This window comes from Hibiscus syriacus, unplaced genomic scaffold (assembly GCF_006381635.1).
Source record: "Hibiscus syriacus cultivar Baekdansim isolate YM2019G1 unplaced genomic scaffold, ASM638163v2 tig00011761_pilon, whole genome shotgun sequence".
NCBI classification, from domain to species: Eukaryota; Viridiplantae; Streptophyta; class Magnoliopsida; order Malvales; family Malvaceae; genus Hibiscus; species Hibiscus syriacus.
The window spans coordinates 913,806-931,969 of NW_024062256.1; the positions used below are offsets into that span (position 1 = coordinate 913,806).

The window sequence follows — 18,164 nt, forward strand, 5'->3', positions numbered from 1 at the left end:
TTTACCTCTTTTGGTTAACCTGAAACAAATCTATAGATCTACGACAGTGGCGGATCTAGAAATTAAAAAATGGGGGTCCAAAATTTTAATACTCTATTCTAAAAAAATTTGGATATGCAAATTTTCTTATTTTTTCTATTCCTATTAACAAATTAAATTAAATTTAACACTTTTCTCGAAATAATGGGTGTGCAATGGCTCCCAAGAGAATTGACTGTCGAGTCGTATGTGGTAGGAAACTCTCAAGAACAGATCTAAGGAAAGGAACTAAACCGCCTATTTCGATCGGGTCCGAGCATGCCTTCGACTGGGGGATTCAAAAATAACAAAGGCTTGGTTCAACCAACTCATGTATCATTTGAGAGGACCATAATCCTAATAACAAATTAAATTAAATTTAACACTTTTCTCGAAATAATGGGTGTGCAATGGCTCCCAAGAGAATTGACTGTCGAGCCGTATGTGGTAGGAAACTCTCAAGCACAGATCTAAGGAAAGGAACTAAACCGCCTATTTCGATCGGGTCCGAGCATGCCTTCGACTGGGGGATTCAAAAATAACAAAGGCTTGGTTCAACCAACTCATGTATCATTTGAGAGGACCATAATCCTAATATAAATATAGTTTTGTAAATTAACTTTAATTTATTTTCAATGGCATCAACAAGTTTTGCTGACTATTATAGAACCATACTTAAATCCATCAATAACATCTGTATTGATTATCATATTATACATTAAGCTTCTCAATAATGCAAATAAAAAAACATAAATCTGGTTGTAAAAACTCATCAAAACAAAAAAATAAAAATAAAAAACACATCTCGTTGTAATAACATCTGTATTGATTTCTGAAAATCATGCATTAAGCTTCTCAACCATCTTCCTGTACTCTGCAAAGCCCAGAAACAATAAAACAACCGCTTTCAGATACAATGGAACTGATAAAACATTGAAAATGTCAAGCTATCTGTATTCAATGTATAATACCTTCTTGATTGCTCCAAAGCTGAGCTGCTTGGGTGTTCAATGGTGAGCTAATGTTTGGTTCTGCGTTTTAAAGAAACCTTGTAAATCTCATTGTAAAACACTAAAAATAGAAGATAAGAAGAAACCACAATAAATACCTCCAAGCAGACTCTGGATAGACAGCAGTATGGTTCTTACATCATAAGCAGATGACCATTTATCCTACAAAACACACCAACAATTATTATTATTCTTTTGTTGTACAAAATTTGGTCCTGCAAAAAAAAATCTTATTTTACCTGAAGAATGTCCAAGCAAATGTTGCCGTAGACATCAACATTGGGATGGAAACAGGCCGTCTCAAACTTAACCTTTGGGGGTTTAAAAGGGTAATCATTGGGGAAAGCAAGAGAGAGCTTGTATTCTTTTCCTTCGAACACCGTGTCTTTGCTTCCCTTAATTGTTCCTTTCCAGCAAAATATGTTGTCCTCTTCTGGGAATGCTGAGATTCCAGGATCCCCACCCATCTATCATACAATATATACATTTAGAAAACTTTATTTGTCATTAATCAAAGAGATTCAAGGCATTAGAGTTGAATTCTTACCATCAAAGCCATCAATTCAGTTTGCAACCTGTTGACATCATAAAACAAGAGAAGATACAAATAAAAATAATAACTTTCACCTAGTTAAGAAACAAAATCCAATGCAAATAAACTAATAAAAATAGGGAAAACATTAGATAAAAAACCTTTTAAGAACAGATTGAGAATCAACGGTCCTAGCAGTGGGGGTAGATTGTTTTGATGCAGTGATAGTGGCAACTGGTGTGTTTCCAGTGTACCCATTTGATGTTGCCATTCCTTTCTTTTTTTTATGACAGAGGGAAAGTCACAGAGTAGTTTTGAAAAGGAGAAAGAAAAACAGGCCCACAAAGGTTTTCCGAATGAATCAAAATAAAAGGGAGTCGTTAACAGAAGGTGAGCGAATGGGCATACGGAGAACGGATACACAACCAAAAAGGGAGGTTTAATTCCTCTTCTTCGTATACAGAGAGAGCGAGAGATATGACTTGTGAGGGTTTCAAAGACTGCTTTTGGCTTTTAATTTGGACAAGACAAGCGGAAACGTCGTCGGTTTAACAAGGTGGGAGCTATTTGACCGTTATCTGCAATTTGAAAATTCTAACGGCTAGTGGGCCAGTTTCCTTTTTTATAGCTTAATACACTTTTTGGCTTTTTACCAAAATAAAACCTACAATAGATATTTTTCCTAATTTAGCATTTTTTTAGATTATTTTCCTAAATGACACTTATTTACTCATCAAAAGTATCTTTATCGCACGAATCTATCGACCTCGATTTTAATTGAACTATTGTTATTTTTTAGGGTTTTAGGTTCGAGCATTAAGAATGTCAGGGGATTGAATGTTCAATGTAAAATGGTTGAGGGTTATCTTTAAACATATATTGTCTTACACTTATCCAAGATTAATAAAAAAACATCTTTTATCTATTTGACGACCTGATCAACATGGGTATTTATTTAATTTGTTTAGGTCTTTTGTGTTAGAATTTTTTTTAGATTTTATAGTTTTAATTTGAGATTTAGGGCTAGATTTTTCATTAAATTATGAATTTTAATTTATTACTTTTTTAAACTCAAACAATCAAAATTTAAACACATATTAAACGTATATAATATATATATAGTTTTGAAAATATATATATATATATATATATATATATATATATATTTTTTAAAAACATTTTGAAAACATATATATATATAATATATAGTTTTTGAAAACATTATGAAAACATATATATATATATATAATATATAGTTTTTGTAAACAATTTGAAAACATATATAATATATAATGTTTTGTAAACATTTTTTAAATATATATAATATATAAGTTTTGAAAACGTTTTTGAAATTTTGAAAACGTTTTAGAAAATATAATATATATATATATATATATATATATATATATATTTAAAAATTTAGTATTCTTTTTTATTTATTATTTATTTTTCGTCTTTATTTATTTATTTGTTTGTTTTGCTTTTTTGTTTCTTTTTCAGAGTCCAATAAACGTCCAAATGGGCATGGGCCCAAATCAGGGTTCGAGCCTGAACCAGCCCAGCAGAGGACTAGGGTTTTCATGTTTCAGCCAAGGCACCACACAGATCAAAGGGATACATGCAAATCAATCTGGTATGTTAGATCTGATCCAATCCAATGGCCAGGAAGGCCCCAGAACGTTTTATAATACATAATATCACATCAAGATTCACGTATCGCGCGTAAGGATCACGCGCCGGTAAGAGAGCAAAACGCGCCCAAAACAGAAAATCACGGTGAGCTCAGAGATCAAATCGGAATAAAATCTGAACAGATCAGGGGAAAACCTCCGCCATTTTTAGCAACTACATGCCGAGAAAATCAGCCACAATCCCGTCAAAATTGGGGCTACAACACCCGATTCAAGGGAGATAAACCCCCTCGAAGGCTATAATAGGAGCATCACCGGAGCATTAAACAACAACATCAGAGAAGAACAAACACCAGAGAGACAGTCAAGCAAATAAACACAAAAAAAACATCAAATCTCGCAAACCCGCGAAAAAAATCACAAAATAATAGAGGAAAAGTTTCGATTGTGGCCTAGGAGAGGAGTGGTCATCGGAAGGTGAAGAGTCTCACCGAAAAAGGTAAAACTCGAGAGCTTCCCTTTTAGATCTAGGCTGATTGGGGCATTTTTGTGGTAATCGGACTTTGGTTTCGTATTCACGAGATTGAGAGGAATCTTTTAGGTGAAGTTTGTTTTTTCCGAAATGATTTTTTTGGTTTTTCGGCTATTTATAGCCGAGGGACGATTGTGCAAATAGGAGATAGTTAAATTATTTTCGCAGTCCCTCAAGTTTTGATGTGTAATTCGTTTTGGTCACCCGTTGTAATTTTATCTCTGAATTTTCAATTTATGCAATTTAATCCCTGTTTACATTTCGTATATTTTATAAATTGGTCCCCTAACTTTCTATTTTTCTCTCGCAGCCCATTTTTAGCATCAACTTGGTATGTAAATTTTAATTCGTTCCTATTTGATCCTTTAATATTATTTTTTATTTCTTACTTTTTTATTTATTTATTTTTTGGAATAAAAATTATTATTTTTTCTAAATGTTTTTCTTTCATTTTTATTTTATTTTTTTCCTTTTTTCTTTGAAATTTAACATTTTTTACTAATTTTATTTTATTTATTTCCTTGAAAATTTATTTTCTTCATTTTTTTCATTAATCTTTCTTTAAACTTTATTATATATATATATATATATATATATTAAAAATACCTTTTTTATTTTTATTTCAATTTTATTTATTTATTCTATTTTACAATCTAACATTTTTTATGATTTTTAGAGGAATTCCAACCAATGAAAGGTAAGTAATTTGAATCGAGTTTTTTAAATTTTAATTTTAATTTCAATTTTCGCAATTAAGACAACCGAAAAATTAAAACTGTACCGAAAGGGCAGTTCAAGGGTGCTAATCCTTCCTTGACTGTAACCGACTCCCAAATTCGACATATTTCTGGTAAGATACAGATCATGTAAAATGGTGTTCGATCAACCTAAATAATGATTTTTAAATGATAGGTGGCGTCTCTAACATTTTTTCAAGTCAAATCCCAATTCTGAGCCCACCCGAAAGACAGTTGTGACAGTTTGGCGACTCCATTGGGGACAGGTAAGTGAGTAGACCAGAATTAATTTCCGGTTGTCTTTTAAGTGGAAAAAAGTTTAAATTTTAATTTATTTATTCGATTCATATTGTTTATCTTTGATTATTTTTTTTAAATAAATAATTGTATTAACGTTTTTCAATGATTTCATATTTTAAAATTTTTCATCTCAGGCTCTATACCCGAGCTCCAAACCCTTTTTAAGTGAGGGTGAAAACAACGTCTTCGTGAGAATTTATTCTCCGTGCGGGCCTAGCTAGTAACCTTCGAGATTCATATACCTTTATGTCTTCTTGTAAATTTATTCTCCGTGCAGACATAAGAGAATGTATCCTCTCGAGTTTAACTTAGTCCACATAAGCTTGTAATAGGCTTAGGACTAAGGGTTTGGCAAGCCCAAGGGGGCACCGACAAGGAGAACTCGGGTACCTTCTCTAGAACCTAAACTGGAAGACTACAGGGAATAGAGCCCACCCCAAAACTTCATTTCAAAACCTAGGTTGTCTTGAGTTATTTCCTGCTTTACTTTCTGTTCAAAGCATGCGAACTAGACTTATTCAAAATTAACATGCGGGATAAAGATCATGTCCGGGTATGAATAATAAACATGTGGGGTAGGACTTTTTATTTTCATTATTGTTTTGATTATTATCCTTACCTCACTAACTCTTTCCTATCATTTTTTCCTCTTTCATTTTATTTTTACCATTTACATCATTCAAAAGAGGTGTTGATCCACAAAAACGTGTTCGTTAAACATAAAAAATTTGTATTAATGGATAAAGGGGTTGTAATATAAGAGGTGAAAAACGCAGAGGTTCGGCTATGGTCAGAAAAGACTTAGAAGGAAAAGGGAGACAATTTGCAAGGCCACTATATGTCACATTCAATCAAGAAGACATGGTGCCCACAATTGAAGTGTATACCACTCTGCTGCTCTCAGAATGGACCAGGTTTATACCAGGCACATTAAAAGGAAACTTTTTGAGTTGGAAAAGTTGCAGGGGCAGATGAGAAAAAGGTTACTGACCTGGAAAGTCCCTTCAAAGACAACAAGAACAAGATGCCAAAGCGATAGCTGAAACCGGAGGCCATTGTTGACGAATTCAAGAAACAGACAAATGAATTTCAGATAGTTCTTATCGATGATGGGATCCAATGGCGTTTTTGTTGGGAACATGTTCAACAAAGGATGAAAGTCAGAGATACAGTCATTCGAGACTTCTTGGAACAAGTACAAAAGCAGCTCGACACTTGCACGGTTTAGCCCGAGAAGCTAGAGTGGTTCGACAGGGTATTCAACCGATGATAAACAAAGGCAGAAGACTAGTCAACATGTTAGAAGTTGTTCAGGGTCTAGAAGACTCAGCCAGAATATACCTTTAAGATGTGTTTGTCCCTTAAAAAATAACACTTTTGTCCCAATAAAGATTATTTATAGTAACAGACACTTTTTGGATCAGGGCCTTGAAACTTCATGCATTCTTGCATATTTCACATTATTTTTTCCTCTTTTCTTTTTTTTTATTTACATTCACATTAACTAACAAGAGATGTCTCATAGAAAAGGAACAAACACTGGACACACCGATCATTGGACACACCTCATCCTCATAACGCTCGTTCAAAGAAAAGACAATTAAAAGATAATCTTTGAAAGCAAATTGAAGTTACCTAAAGCGTGTCTGTAAAAAGATCCAAAGTGATGAATGAGATACTAGCACTTGTTGGTAAGATTGAGAAAATTCAAGAGCAACTCGTAAAAACCCAATAGGAGATGATCGATCAAGCAAAAAGATTTCAGAATGAATCAAGAGAACAAATGACCAAATTAATGGACATGGTAAATGTTGTGATCCATGGAGAGAAACCATTAGTGGATCCCATTTTGGATGGGACTATGAATGCTGGTGCTGAAACTGAAATGACAGTGGCAAGATGACCTGTTAAGGAGCCGGATATTTTAGGCCAGCTCCAAAAATCAAATGTGGTTGTAGAAGGTTTAACTGGGCCAACAATAAATTAAGAGCTAATGAGGGATAAAGTTTCCCATTGTGAGAGATAAGCTTTACTCAAAGAAGAGGGGCATAGAAGAGGACCAAATATGGACAAGAAAGCTAAGAATGATCAATCTCTCATGATTAGAGGTTCTAACCCTTTACAATCATCCATTCAAGACAATCAAGTTCTATCTATAAAGTCATTATCAAGTAGTCTATCGTCATGGGGATTAGATGAGAAGAAAAAGAGAGTGCAGGGTTTTCAGTTCCCTCCCTTCCATTTTTCGCTTGAAAAATTACGTTAAAAAATACTCACAGTCGGATTGGTTACAGCGGGATGTGTCCAGCCACAGTGGTCCCCGAATGAGAAGTGGACCTATAAGGAGATTCCTTGGATAAACCAGAATAGAACCCCAGATTGTTCAGTTAATGTTATTAGAAATCTTGAGGATCCTTTAGAGCAAGCAATTCAAGGGTGTAAGGTAGAAGAGAAAGGGGTTAAGGTCCAAAACTCAGAAGTTGTTGCTTCAACAGAGATTAATACAAGCAATACATGTGGAGAACATAAGACGCAAGAGGAGGGAAAAAGAAGTCCAAGCAAAAGGGCTTCCATGAATGTAATCTGAGACTGGCCCGTGGGTTTAAGAATGGATGGCACAGATGCAGCCTTGAAGATACCTCAAACACCTATATCAGATTTCCTGAAGGCAAGTGGGGTTTTGGGCAGCTTAGAAGGCCTGGCGAATATTACGCCAATCACAGCTGCAAGATGCGTTCGGGATCCAACCAAAACTATCACCACCAAGGAAAATCGTTTTGGATCTAAATTTGGACCCAATTTCCAACTAGGAAAGGAAAAGTTGAGAAATAAAAAGGAAGTGGTATTTTCCCAAGAAGCTGCTCAGGAAGAAGTAGAAATTTGTGCGTCTGAGGGTACATCAAAATGATCTCCGACAAGTAAAACGATTAAGAAATGGGGAGAAAGTGTATACGAAGGCCATAATCCAATTAGTGGGGCATCTTAATGAGGCTTTATTCCATTTTGCAGCATCATGTTTGAACTTTCTCATATTTCTTTTTGTACCTTGTTTTTTGAACTTTCTCATATTTCTTTTTATAAGGATATTTAAATGAATTTATGTTGAGCATTGAATCAAATTTACAACTTGAAATTCATTGAATATCAACTGAATTAAAAAACTCTGTAACTAATTCAAAGTTACAGATCTTTGACAAAGTGACATGATTAAATTTGATAAAACAAAGACCTTGACCTTACCCCAGAAGATACGCTCGAACACCATACCCTTCTCTTGCAAAAACTGATATAGCATTCTCCTCTCATAAGGGAATGAACAAGAGGCTTGGTATTAGGTATGCATAGGAGCGGACAACATGAGACATTCCTTGCGTATGACATTACTACACTTTTATTGAGGACGTTCAATGATGATTATGATCTTTGCAGATAGAATAGTCGAGTAGGTAAATCTAATTTAGGTCGGTTGCTTGGAAATTGAACTCTAAAGATGAGATTTCTTGACTTTCAACAACACCTAGACTATAACATGTTCTTCTTGGCAAACTTAAGAAACTGGATCCGTATACCTAGATTATAATATTATATGTATACAATAAAGCTTGAGTTATCCCTCTAGAACAATTGGTTAAACGACCATGCTTTATGGATAAGATTCAGCTGGCCTGATAAAGGTGATTATAATATATATACAATAAAACTTGAGCTGTCCCTCTAGAGAAATTGGTTAAACGCACCGGCTTTATAGATATAATTCAGCTAGCCTGATAAAAGTGATTATAATATTTAGCTATCCCTCTAGAGCAATTGGTTAAATGCCCCAGCTTTATGGATAAGATTCAGTTGGCCTGATAAAGGTTATTATAATATATATACAATAAAGCTTGAGTTGTCCCTCTAGAGCAATTGGTTAAACGCCTTGGCTTTATGGATAAGATTAAGCTAACCAGACAATGGCAAACTAAATCAAATTTATCTAAATAAGGAGTTTTGGTAAATATGGACTAAGGGAGTTAAAGAACACATATTATAGTCAATTTAACACGAGTACTCAGGAATTTCATTTTTAGATCGATTTTCAGTACTGCCTTTGTTAGAGGAGTCTATGAAGCTTGAACAAATGGAAGATTTCAGAGAACTGAAATAGAAGGTCTAGTAATTGATTATGCTAGTTGCGTCATTTTGTCTACATCTAATTAAAATACCAAGCCAAGAAAAAGGGGCATGTTGCAATATTCAACAAGACTGAGAAAAAATGACATTTTGGTGGCCGAAACCTTAGAAAATAGGAGGCTAACCTAAAGTTAACTCATCAATTTGGACATTTGTCAAAGAGCTATAACTCTGAAAGCATTAAAGAACTATTGATTCTTTTGATTTTCTGTAAACTCATGTTTATGATTTGGTTCGATTGTGAGCCTGAATTAAGGGCAATATTTTATAAAATTCTTATATTATTTTTTTCCTAAAATAAGAGAAAGGAGAAAACATTTTCAAACAGGACAATCTAAAATGTGAAAGGCCCTTAAAGTTGCAACACGAGAAGAAAATGGGGCATGATCAATTCCAAGGACCAGATCGGCAGACAAAGAACGAGACTCCATCCAGGAGATAAAACCAGAACTAATTCATGTTTCATACATCTTAGACATACTTAAGAGCATCACATTTATCATTTTTCCCGCATACATAATTTTTGCAACGTTAGAGTCAAGTTTCAACTTCAAGACGAAAAATACTTGATTCAAAAGCACATTCAAAAAGGTCGATGGTGGTTGCTTAACTCAGCAGTAGGGAGCTACACCTAAACCAACTTGACATATTGAAAGATCGACAGATCTTAGAATCAACTTCAGACGGGTTCGAGAGCCAATTCAGAATGGATCCAGTTCAGCTTAACTCAACGACGAGTGGCCAGTTTTCGGTTAACATTTTCAAGCCAGATTTCAACTCCACGGCGGATGATATCCGACTGACAGAATTTACCACTTGGCTTTCCCGTAAAGGGGAGTTATCTAAAGAATTATGATCGGCTTAGACCCGCGAAAGGGGGCCATCCTTTTTTAGAGGAAATTTATAGCATAGTGTAAGCTGAGAAAAACTGTATGTCAACAAACAACTTTCCAGTTTCATTCAGAATCAATTTTAACTTCACAACGAAAGATATTAAACTCGAAAGCAATTCAATTTTGGATTTCAAATTTGCAACGAAGGACATCCAATTCAAAGCTCAACTTCACAGCGAATGAGTTATCCACGATTTCAACTTCATGACAAAGAATATCGTGCACAAGTGGATTGGCTTAGTTTCATAGCAAATGAGTCATCTGTAATAATAGGGGGTTATCTCCCAGCCTATTACATTACAGCTTAAGGCGAGAAGGGCTATCTGTCAACAAACACCTTCGAGTTTGATTCCATTCAGCTCAAGGCCATATCAAATTTACAGCATAGCTCAAGGCGAGAAGGGTTATCTGTCAACAAAAACCTTCGAGTTCGATTTCATTCAGCTCAAGGGTAGCCAAATTTACAGCATAGTTCAAGGCGGAAGGGCTATCTGTCAACAAAAAACTTTGAGTTCAATTACATTCAACTTAAGGGCGTATCAAATTTATAGTATAACTCAAGGCGAGAAGGGTTATCTGTCAACAAAAACATTCGAGTTCGATTCCATTCAGCTCAAGGGCATATCAAATTTACAGTATAACTCAAGGCGAGAAGGGTTATCTGTCAACAAAAACTTTTGAGTTCGATTCCATTCAGCTCAAGGGAATATCAAATTTACAACATAACTCAAGGCGAGAAGGGCTATCAGTCAACAAAAAACAGTCGAGTTCGATTCCATTCAGCTCGATGACATATCAATCGCATGGTAGCAGCGAGGAACTACTTTTTGGTTGAAGTTTAAACCGACGTCTTTAAGTCAAGAGGAAGATCTGGGGCAATCTCTCATCTTAGTACAACATAACTCAAGGCGAGAAGGGTTATCTGTCAATAAAAAAACTTTCAAGTTCGATTCCATTCAGCTCAAATGTCTATCAACCACATGGTAGTGTCGAGGAACTACCTTCCAGTCGAATTTTCAAACCAAATTCTTAAACCGAAAAGAAGACCAAGGTTGACTACGATTTGGCGACAAAAAGCCATCTTCCGATTCAAATTCTGAACTATAGTTTGAATTTCATGAAGAATGATATCATTTCAATACTGACTCGAATTCGCGACGGATGAGTCATTCGTAACTCAATTTAATAGGGAGTTATCCCTAATTGCAATATCAGAGTCAATTTTCAACTCCACAAGGGAGGATATTAGACTCGAGGACCCCTTTATACCGAAAGAAAATTTGTGTCATTTTATTTTTGTCCTATTTTTCGTTACACGTAAAGGACAATGAGTGGCAGCTGTAGACACTCATTTGTTTTGGGCTTGTTTAGACAATAGTTTGAAAACATATAATATATACTTTTTTTAAAAAATCTGTTTTTGAAACTATATTATATAGTTTTGAAAATGATTTTTGAAAATATATATTATATAGTTTTTGAAAATGATTTTTGAAAATACATATATTATATAGTTTTTGAAGATATTTTTAAACGTATATAATATGTAGTTTTGAAAACATATATATAATATATAGTTTCTGAAAACATTTTGAAAACATATATAATATATAGTTTTGAAAACATTTTGAAAACATATATATAATATATATAGTTTTTGAAAACATATATATAATATATAGTTCTTGAAAACATTTTAAAACATATATAATATATAGTGTTTTTGAAAATATTTTTGAAATATATATAATATATAAGTTTTGAAAACGTTTTTGAAATTTTTAAAACGTTTTAGAAAATATATAATATATATTTTTTTTAAAAATTAGTATTCTTTTTTTTTTGTTTCTTTCTCAGAGTCCAATTAACGTCCAAATGGGCATGGGCCCAAATCAGGGTTCGAGCCTGAACTAGCCCAACAGAGGCTTAGGGTTTTTATCTTTCAACTAAGGCGTCACACATATCAAAGAGATACATGCAGATCAATCTAGTATGTTGGATCTGACCCAATCCAATGGCCAGGAAGGCCCCAGAACATTCTAGAATGCATAATACCACATCAAGAGTCACGTATGGTGCGTAAGGATCACGAGCAGGCAAAGGAGCAATACGTGCCCAAAACAGAAAATCACGGTGAGCTCAAAGATCAAATCGGAACAAAATCCGAACAGATCAGGAGGAAAACCTCCCTCATTTTTTAGCAACTACATGTCGAGAAAATCGGCCACAATCCCGTTGAAATCGGGACTACAGCACCTGATTCAAGGAAGATAAACCCCCCTCGAAGTCTATAAAAAGAGCATCACTGGAGCATTAAACAACAACATCGGAGAACCACAAACACAATAGAGACAATCAAGCAAATAAACACAAAAAACAAGCATCAAATCTCGCAAACCCGCGAAAAAATCACAAAATAATAGAGAATTTTTTTGATTGTGGCCTAGGAGAGAAGCGGTCATCGGAAGGTGAAGAGGCTCGCCGAAAAGGTAAAACCCGGAGCTTCCCTTTTAGATCTAGGTCGATTGGGGCTTTTTTATTGTAATCGGACTTTGGTTTCGTATTCACGAGATTGGGAGGAATCTTTTGGGTGAAGTTAGTTTTTTCCGGCCGCCCGAGGCGGCGGTCGGAGGCTACCAGGCGATGTTCGTCCATCGGGGCAGGTTGAAGATGAGAGAGCTTTTTTTTAGGGATTTGAGGGGTTTTTTTCCTATTTTGGTGAGAAATGAAGTTTTTTGGTTTTTCGTTTATTTATAGTCGAGGGACCTTTGTGCAAATAAGAGATAGTTAAATTATTTCAGCAGTCCCTCAAGTTTTGATATGTAATTCGTTTTGGTCACCTATTGTAATTTTGTCTCTAGATTTTCAATTTATTCAATTTAATCCTTATTTACATTTCGTATATTTTTTAAATTGGTCCCCTAACTTTCTATTTTTCTCTTGCAGCCCATTTTTAGCATCAACTTGGTATGTAAATTTTAATTCGTTCCTATTTGATCCTTTAATATTGTTTTTTATTTCTTACTTTTTATTTTTTATTTTTTTGGAATAAAATTTTTATTTTTTTTAAATGTTTTCTTTTGTTTTCTTTTTCTTTTATTTTATTTTATCTTTTTTTTCTTTGAAATTTAACATTTTTTTACTCTTTTTTTATTTTTTATTTTATTTATTTCCTTGAAATTTTATTTTCTTCATTAATCTTTCTTTAAACTTGATTATATATATTTATTTTTATTTCATATTTATTTATTTATTCTATTTTACAATGTAACATTCTTTATGATTTTTTAGAGGAATTTCAACCAATCAAAGGTAAGTAATTTGAATCGAGTTTTTTAAATTTTAATTTTAATTTCAATTTTCGCAATTAAGACAACCGACAAATTAAAACGGTATCGAAAGGGCAGTTCAATGGTTCTAATCCTTCATTGACTGTAACCGACTCCCGAATCCGACATATTTCTGGTAAGATGCAGATCATGTAAGATGGTGTTCGATCAACCTAAATAATGTTTTTTTAAATGATCGGTGGCAGCTCTAACATTTTTTCAAGTCGAAGCTCAATTCCGAACCCACCCGAAAGAAGATTGGGATAGTTATCAATCAAAATAACTATTTAATAAAATAGTTCAATAAAAAATCTTTTTTTTGGACGGGGAATAATGCACCGATGGTCAGTCTTCAAAGCAAATTAGAAGAACCTCATAACTTCGGTATCGTTGAAGTGATTTTCACATCAATAAAAGAAATAAAAGCGGAAGGACAAAAGAAACAACGTAAAAATCTATAATATTTATAAGGATTAATATATTTTTATGTGCATGATTTTAGGTGTCTACTGTTACAAAAACCTTTAAGTAACACTAACACGTGTCACGTTCAGTTTTTTTAAAAAATATATATTTAAAAAAATTATTTTATAAAAAAATATATAAATGTGACGCGTGTCACTTAACGAGTTTTTAACGGTAACATTATATGCCTATTTTCAGCAAAAATTCTTTATAAACCAAAAGTTAATTTAAGGTACAATTTAGGCATCCAAAAAAAAATTTAGTCCTATTCTTATTTTATTTTATTTGATAAAAATGGCATGATTAAAGGAGAAAACCGTACTATGAAGGGCCACCCAACTATATTTACAAAATATAGAAGACCACCCAACTATCATTACGAGATATAGAGGACCACCCAACTACACTATCCACATACACAATGCCTTTTGTGACAACCAATTACTCCATATAGATATCCGACCCCATAGACTAGGCGCACTAGGCACCAATTATATTATCTCAACACATGTATCAAAGGGTAAAGTACACAAATGGTCTCCGAGTATAGAATATCGCTTTATTAAGTCTCTTGACTATTAAAAGTTATAAAATGATCTTTCGATTATAGAATGTTACTTTGTTGAGTCCATTGACTATTAAAAGTTACAAAATGGTCATCCAACTATTCATATGTTCAAACTCGTTATTTTCCATTAAAAATTTGACGACAAACTAAAATGGATCGTAATACCCTGAATCCCAGGTTAGTAGTTCGGGTCAACCCAAGACCCATAAGTTGAGCCCATTAGATTTCCTAGACTAGCTTGGACCAGTTTATAAGGGTATTAGGCTTAAGCTTGGCCCAAGAGTTTAAGCTAAGTGGCAGTTTTAAGTTGGGTTTAAAATGAGAGGGGAAAATTAGCATTTACCCATAGCTTGTTTTAAAGGATAGAAACCCTTTTATATTTAGTGTTTTATGTGAAACCAAACTATCTTCTTTTTCTCTCTCCATTTCCTTCCCTAGAGTAAGCTTAAAGGAGAAAGTTTTTCAAATTCCAAGCTTAGTTAGAAGCAACCAAGGTAAGAATCCAAATCCTCGCCCTCGCCCTCATAGTTTTCATTTAAGCCCCTAATATTGAGTTTTGAGTGTGGATTTCAAAAAATGGGGTTTTAGGGAGGTTAAGGAATTCAAAGGATTCAAGTTTATTCTAGTAAATTTGAGTTGTTTGAAGTATCCTTAACCTTGTTTTAAGCCTAGATAAGTAGTAGTCCCTTTTCTTAGATTTGTTTAGCTAAGGAAGTGGGAGAAAGATCAAAGGCAAGGGGGAAAGAAAAAGTGAATCCTAGCTGAGTTGAGGGGGATTCTAGCAACCAAGAAAGTCAGGTAACACACTCACAACTTCCTTATACCAGTTGTAGATCATTATAAATGAGTTTTAGCTAGAAAGTTAATAATTAAGCATGTTGAGTAGAATTTCGTAGTAGATTCTTTAATAAAGTGTTTTAGCATATTTTAAAAGCCTTATTTATGCCCCTTAATATCACATAAGACATTAATCACAATTGGAAACCTTATGAAAGTCAAAATGGGGAGTTTGAGTGGGATTTTTGAGCCCAAATAGAGCATTTTCGAGTAGGGATATCGGTACTGTATGAGTAAGTACCGAAAATATTCTTCAGAAAAGCAAGAATGTGCTTAAGTATAAAGAGAGTATCGATACTCATGCAAAGAGTATCGATAATATAGGGTTGATATTGATACCGAGATCACATTTCATATTCCAGTTTACCATTTTCATATCGATACTTAAGAGAGTATCGATACCTAAGGTATAATATCGATACTCCCCATAAGAGTATCGATACTACTTCTATTCTTTTTCTTCCTTATAAGATAGCAGTAGAGTATCGATACTACTTCTATTCTTTTTCTTCCTTACAAGATAGCAGTAGAGTCAACCGAAAGTATAGGCTTGTTTAGGGTGTTACATGAACATTATCTTGTTGACTTTGATATGATAAAATATGATCCCAGAATCTCAAACGATTATCATATCCCAATCATCATTTTAACGTCCATCTCATACAACCACCAATTTTATAATCGATTGGTTCAACAAAACAACACTTTATAATGATAGAATCATTTTATATTTTTTAATAGTCAAAGAATTAATAAAGTTGTACTTTATAATCAAGGTACCATTTTTGTTCTTTACCCTATATAAAATGATTGTATCGGTGGTTTAAGTTATGAGATTATCCATAAATTTACGACCATACTTTTAATAATCTTTACTATATATTAAAATTTAAGATCATTAATTGATTGAATAATTAAAGATACTCATGCTATCTTATATTATGTGGTTTAAAATCTTAACATTTATGTTTGAAACCATGATATTTTTCTACTTAATAGAAAAAAGAAATTAAAATCAAGTGGTTAATTTATTCAAGATATTTTTCACGTAATATTTTCCATTACATTTGTTCGAGAACATAACACAATAGAAATTGAGTCATTTAATTGCCATACTTGGCCTTATAATCACTCCAAAGCTGATCAACAGTCTTCCCCAGCAGGTCAACGAAATAGCCAGAATTATAACCACTCCTCATCTTCTTATTAAGCTCAGCAACGAACCCATTTCTAAGACCATCACAGTAGTCCAAAAACCTAGCCGTAACATCGTACCCTTGGTCCCATCTGTCCCCCTGCCCTGGCTTCACCCAATGGCTCGGAATATAATTAGCCTTTAGCCTCACAAAATCAGCTATGCCTTCGATCAACCCACCGGGGGTCTGCCCGTTCCCATTCCATTGCCAGATATGCGTCATTTCATGGTACAGCACCCCATTGAATTCCCTTCTCAAGTCGCCCGTGTAGTTTCCGAGATAATTCGCGTTGACGTGGATCTCGTTGTTGACGGCGAAAGCTACTCCGTCGCCGTTTTCGATGAACAGTGTTACTTTCGGCACGTTTTTCCTGTCGGATGGGTTGTTTTGTTGGAAGATGTTCCAGATAAAGTTTGTGGCGGCGGACATGGTTTGAAGGGCGTTGGCCGCCCCGATCTCGTTCCTGAAACGTATACCGCCGCCGCTGTTGCCGGTGTTGTCGTTGACGGCGTAGTCGACTGCATGGGTGCCTTGCATGGTTGCAAGACTTAATATTAGCAGACTGAAGGAAAAGAAGGTGTTAGCCATGGTTGTTTCACTAACTTATAACTAGCTTTCAGATGTTTTTTCTGGCAAGAGATGCCTTGATGTTTGCAGTATTTATAGGAGCTGGACGGCAGCAAGCACCAACTTGAAGTCTCAATTTTCAAGGTAAAATTATGGTTTTAGTCCATGTATTAATTTTTTAAAAATATATATTACTCTATAATTACTCCGAATTATTTTACAGAGTGGGAGAATGTTTACACATGACCCTCTACAAGTGTATATACATAGAAAAATTTTCAAAAAGTTAAACCCACTGAAATCCAGGATTAAGGAGTAATTTGATTAATTATACGAAGAGTTTTTTTATTTATTTATTAAACTAAGGTGATTATAATAAAATTGAAAAACAACAATGATTTGTTTATCTATTGAGTTAAATTTGTTCGTACAATTATACGAAGAGCAGTTCCATTGGTTGAAGAACAAAAATCATTTGAGAAAAAAAAAATACAATTTTGGTACCATTTCATTTAAGAAATAAAAGTCGAGAAATTAATGCAATTAGCTGTGGCGTTGGGTCTGCTTCATATGATGCAGACCTGGTCAAAATTGGAGAGATAATAAAGAAAACATTGACTTTGACTGGACATGTTGCAAAACCGACCTTGTATTTTGCCCAATTCCGTGATAAACCAAAGGTATGTTCCTTCTAGAGAATCAACATCTTTATTTTAATCGATTTTCTTGCTAACAAGTTAAAACTTCAAAGTAATATCTAAGTTCGATTAAATATTATTCATAATATTCGATTAAAAAAATACGTTATTTATTAACAAGTATTGAATATAATGGTTAATTTTTTTGAAAAAAAAATATTTTAATTGTTTGGGTCGATATCACACATGAGATCAAAAATGTTGAAAATAATAACGTTACAAAATAAAATATTAACAGTGACAATAAGAGTAATCAACAAATAAAAGAAAAAGTTTATTGAATTATGGTATAGAACTATTATTTTAGAAGTGATTTTATCGTGTTTAGTATAGTCATATTAGATGTCATCCTTAAGATTAACATAATATCTAGGGACGAAAACATTATTTTTTTTTGTTAGTGCCGAACTTAAAATTATAAAATTTTAAGGGACAAAAACATATTTTTAATAGAAAATATATAAAAAAAATCTGAAATTTATGATAAATTTAAATTTTTAAGGGGACGACTGCCCTCTCTTACCCACTCGATCCATCCGTGATAACATCCTATTAGAAGGATAACATTTTGGCTTTCATCTTTCTATCCTATTAAAATTTGGAATTTAATCTTTATATTAAATTTGATATTATATAATTTTGTTTTTATAAGAGATAGGATTTAATATGCTGACACTG

At 33.7% G+C, this 18,164-nt stretch overlaps 2 protein-coding genes across 2 annotated transcripts; both read right to left on the minus strand.

The window, feature by feature from the left end:
* Nucleotides 1-807: 807 nt before the first annotated feature.
* Nucleotides 808-2,025, minus strand: LOC120204929 (ubiquitin-conjugating enzyme E2 19). Its single transcript, XM_039204918.1, has 6 exons — nt 1,722-2,025; nt 1,576-1,603; nt 1,268-1,495; nt 1,127-1,190; nt 990-1,049; nt 808-892 (listed from the first exon to the last, which is right to left on the minus strand). Exons 1-6 carry the CDS (start codon nt 1,829-1,831, stop codon nt 858-860), a joined length of 525 nt encoding a protein of 174 aa, XP_039060849.1. The 5' UTR covers nt 1,832-2,025; the 3' UTR covers nt 808-857.
* A 14,064-nt stretch (nt 2,026-16,089) lies between these two features.
* On the minus strand, nt 16,090-16,843 carry LOC120204961. The gene has a single exon (XM_039204942.1). It carries the CDS (start codon nt 16,807-16,809, stop codon nt 16,129-16,131), a length of 681 nt encoding a protein of 226 aa, XP_039060873.1. The 5' UTR covers nt 16,810-16,843; the 3' UTR covers nt 16,090-16,128.
* Nucleotides 16,844-18,164: the final 1,321 nt, after the last annotated feature.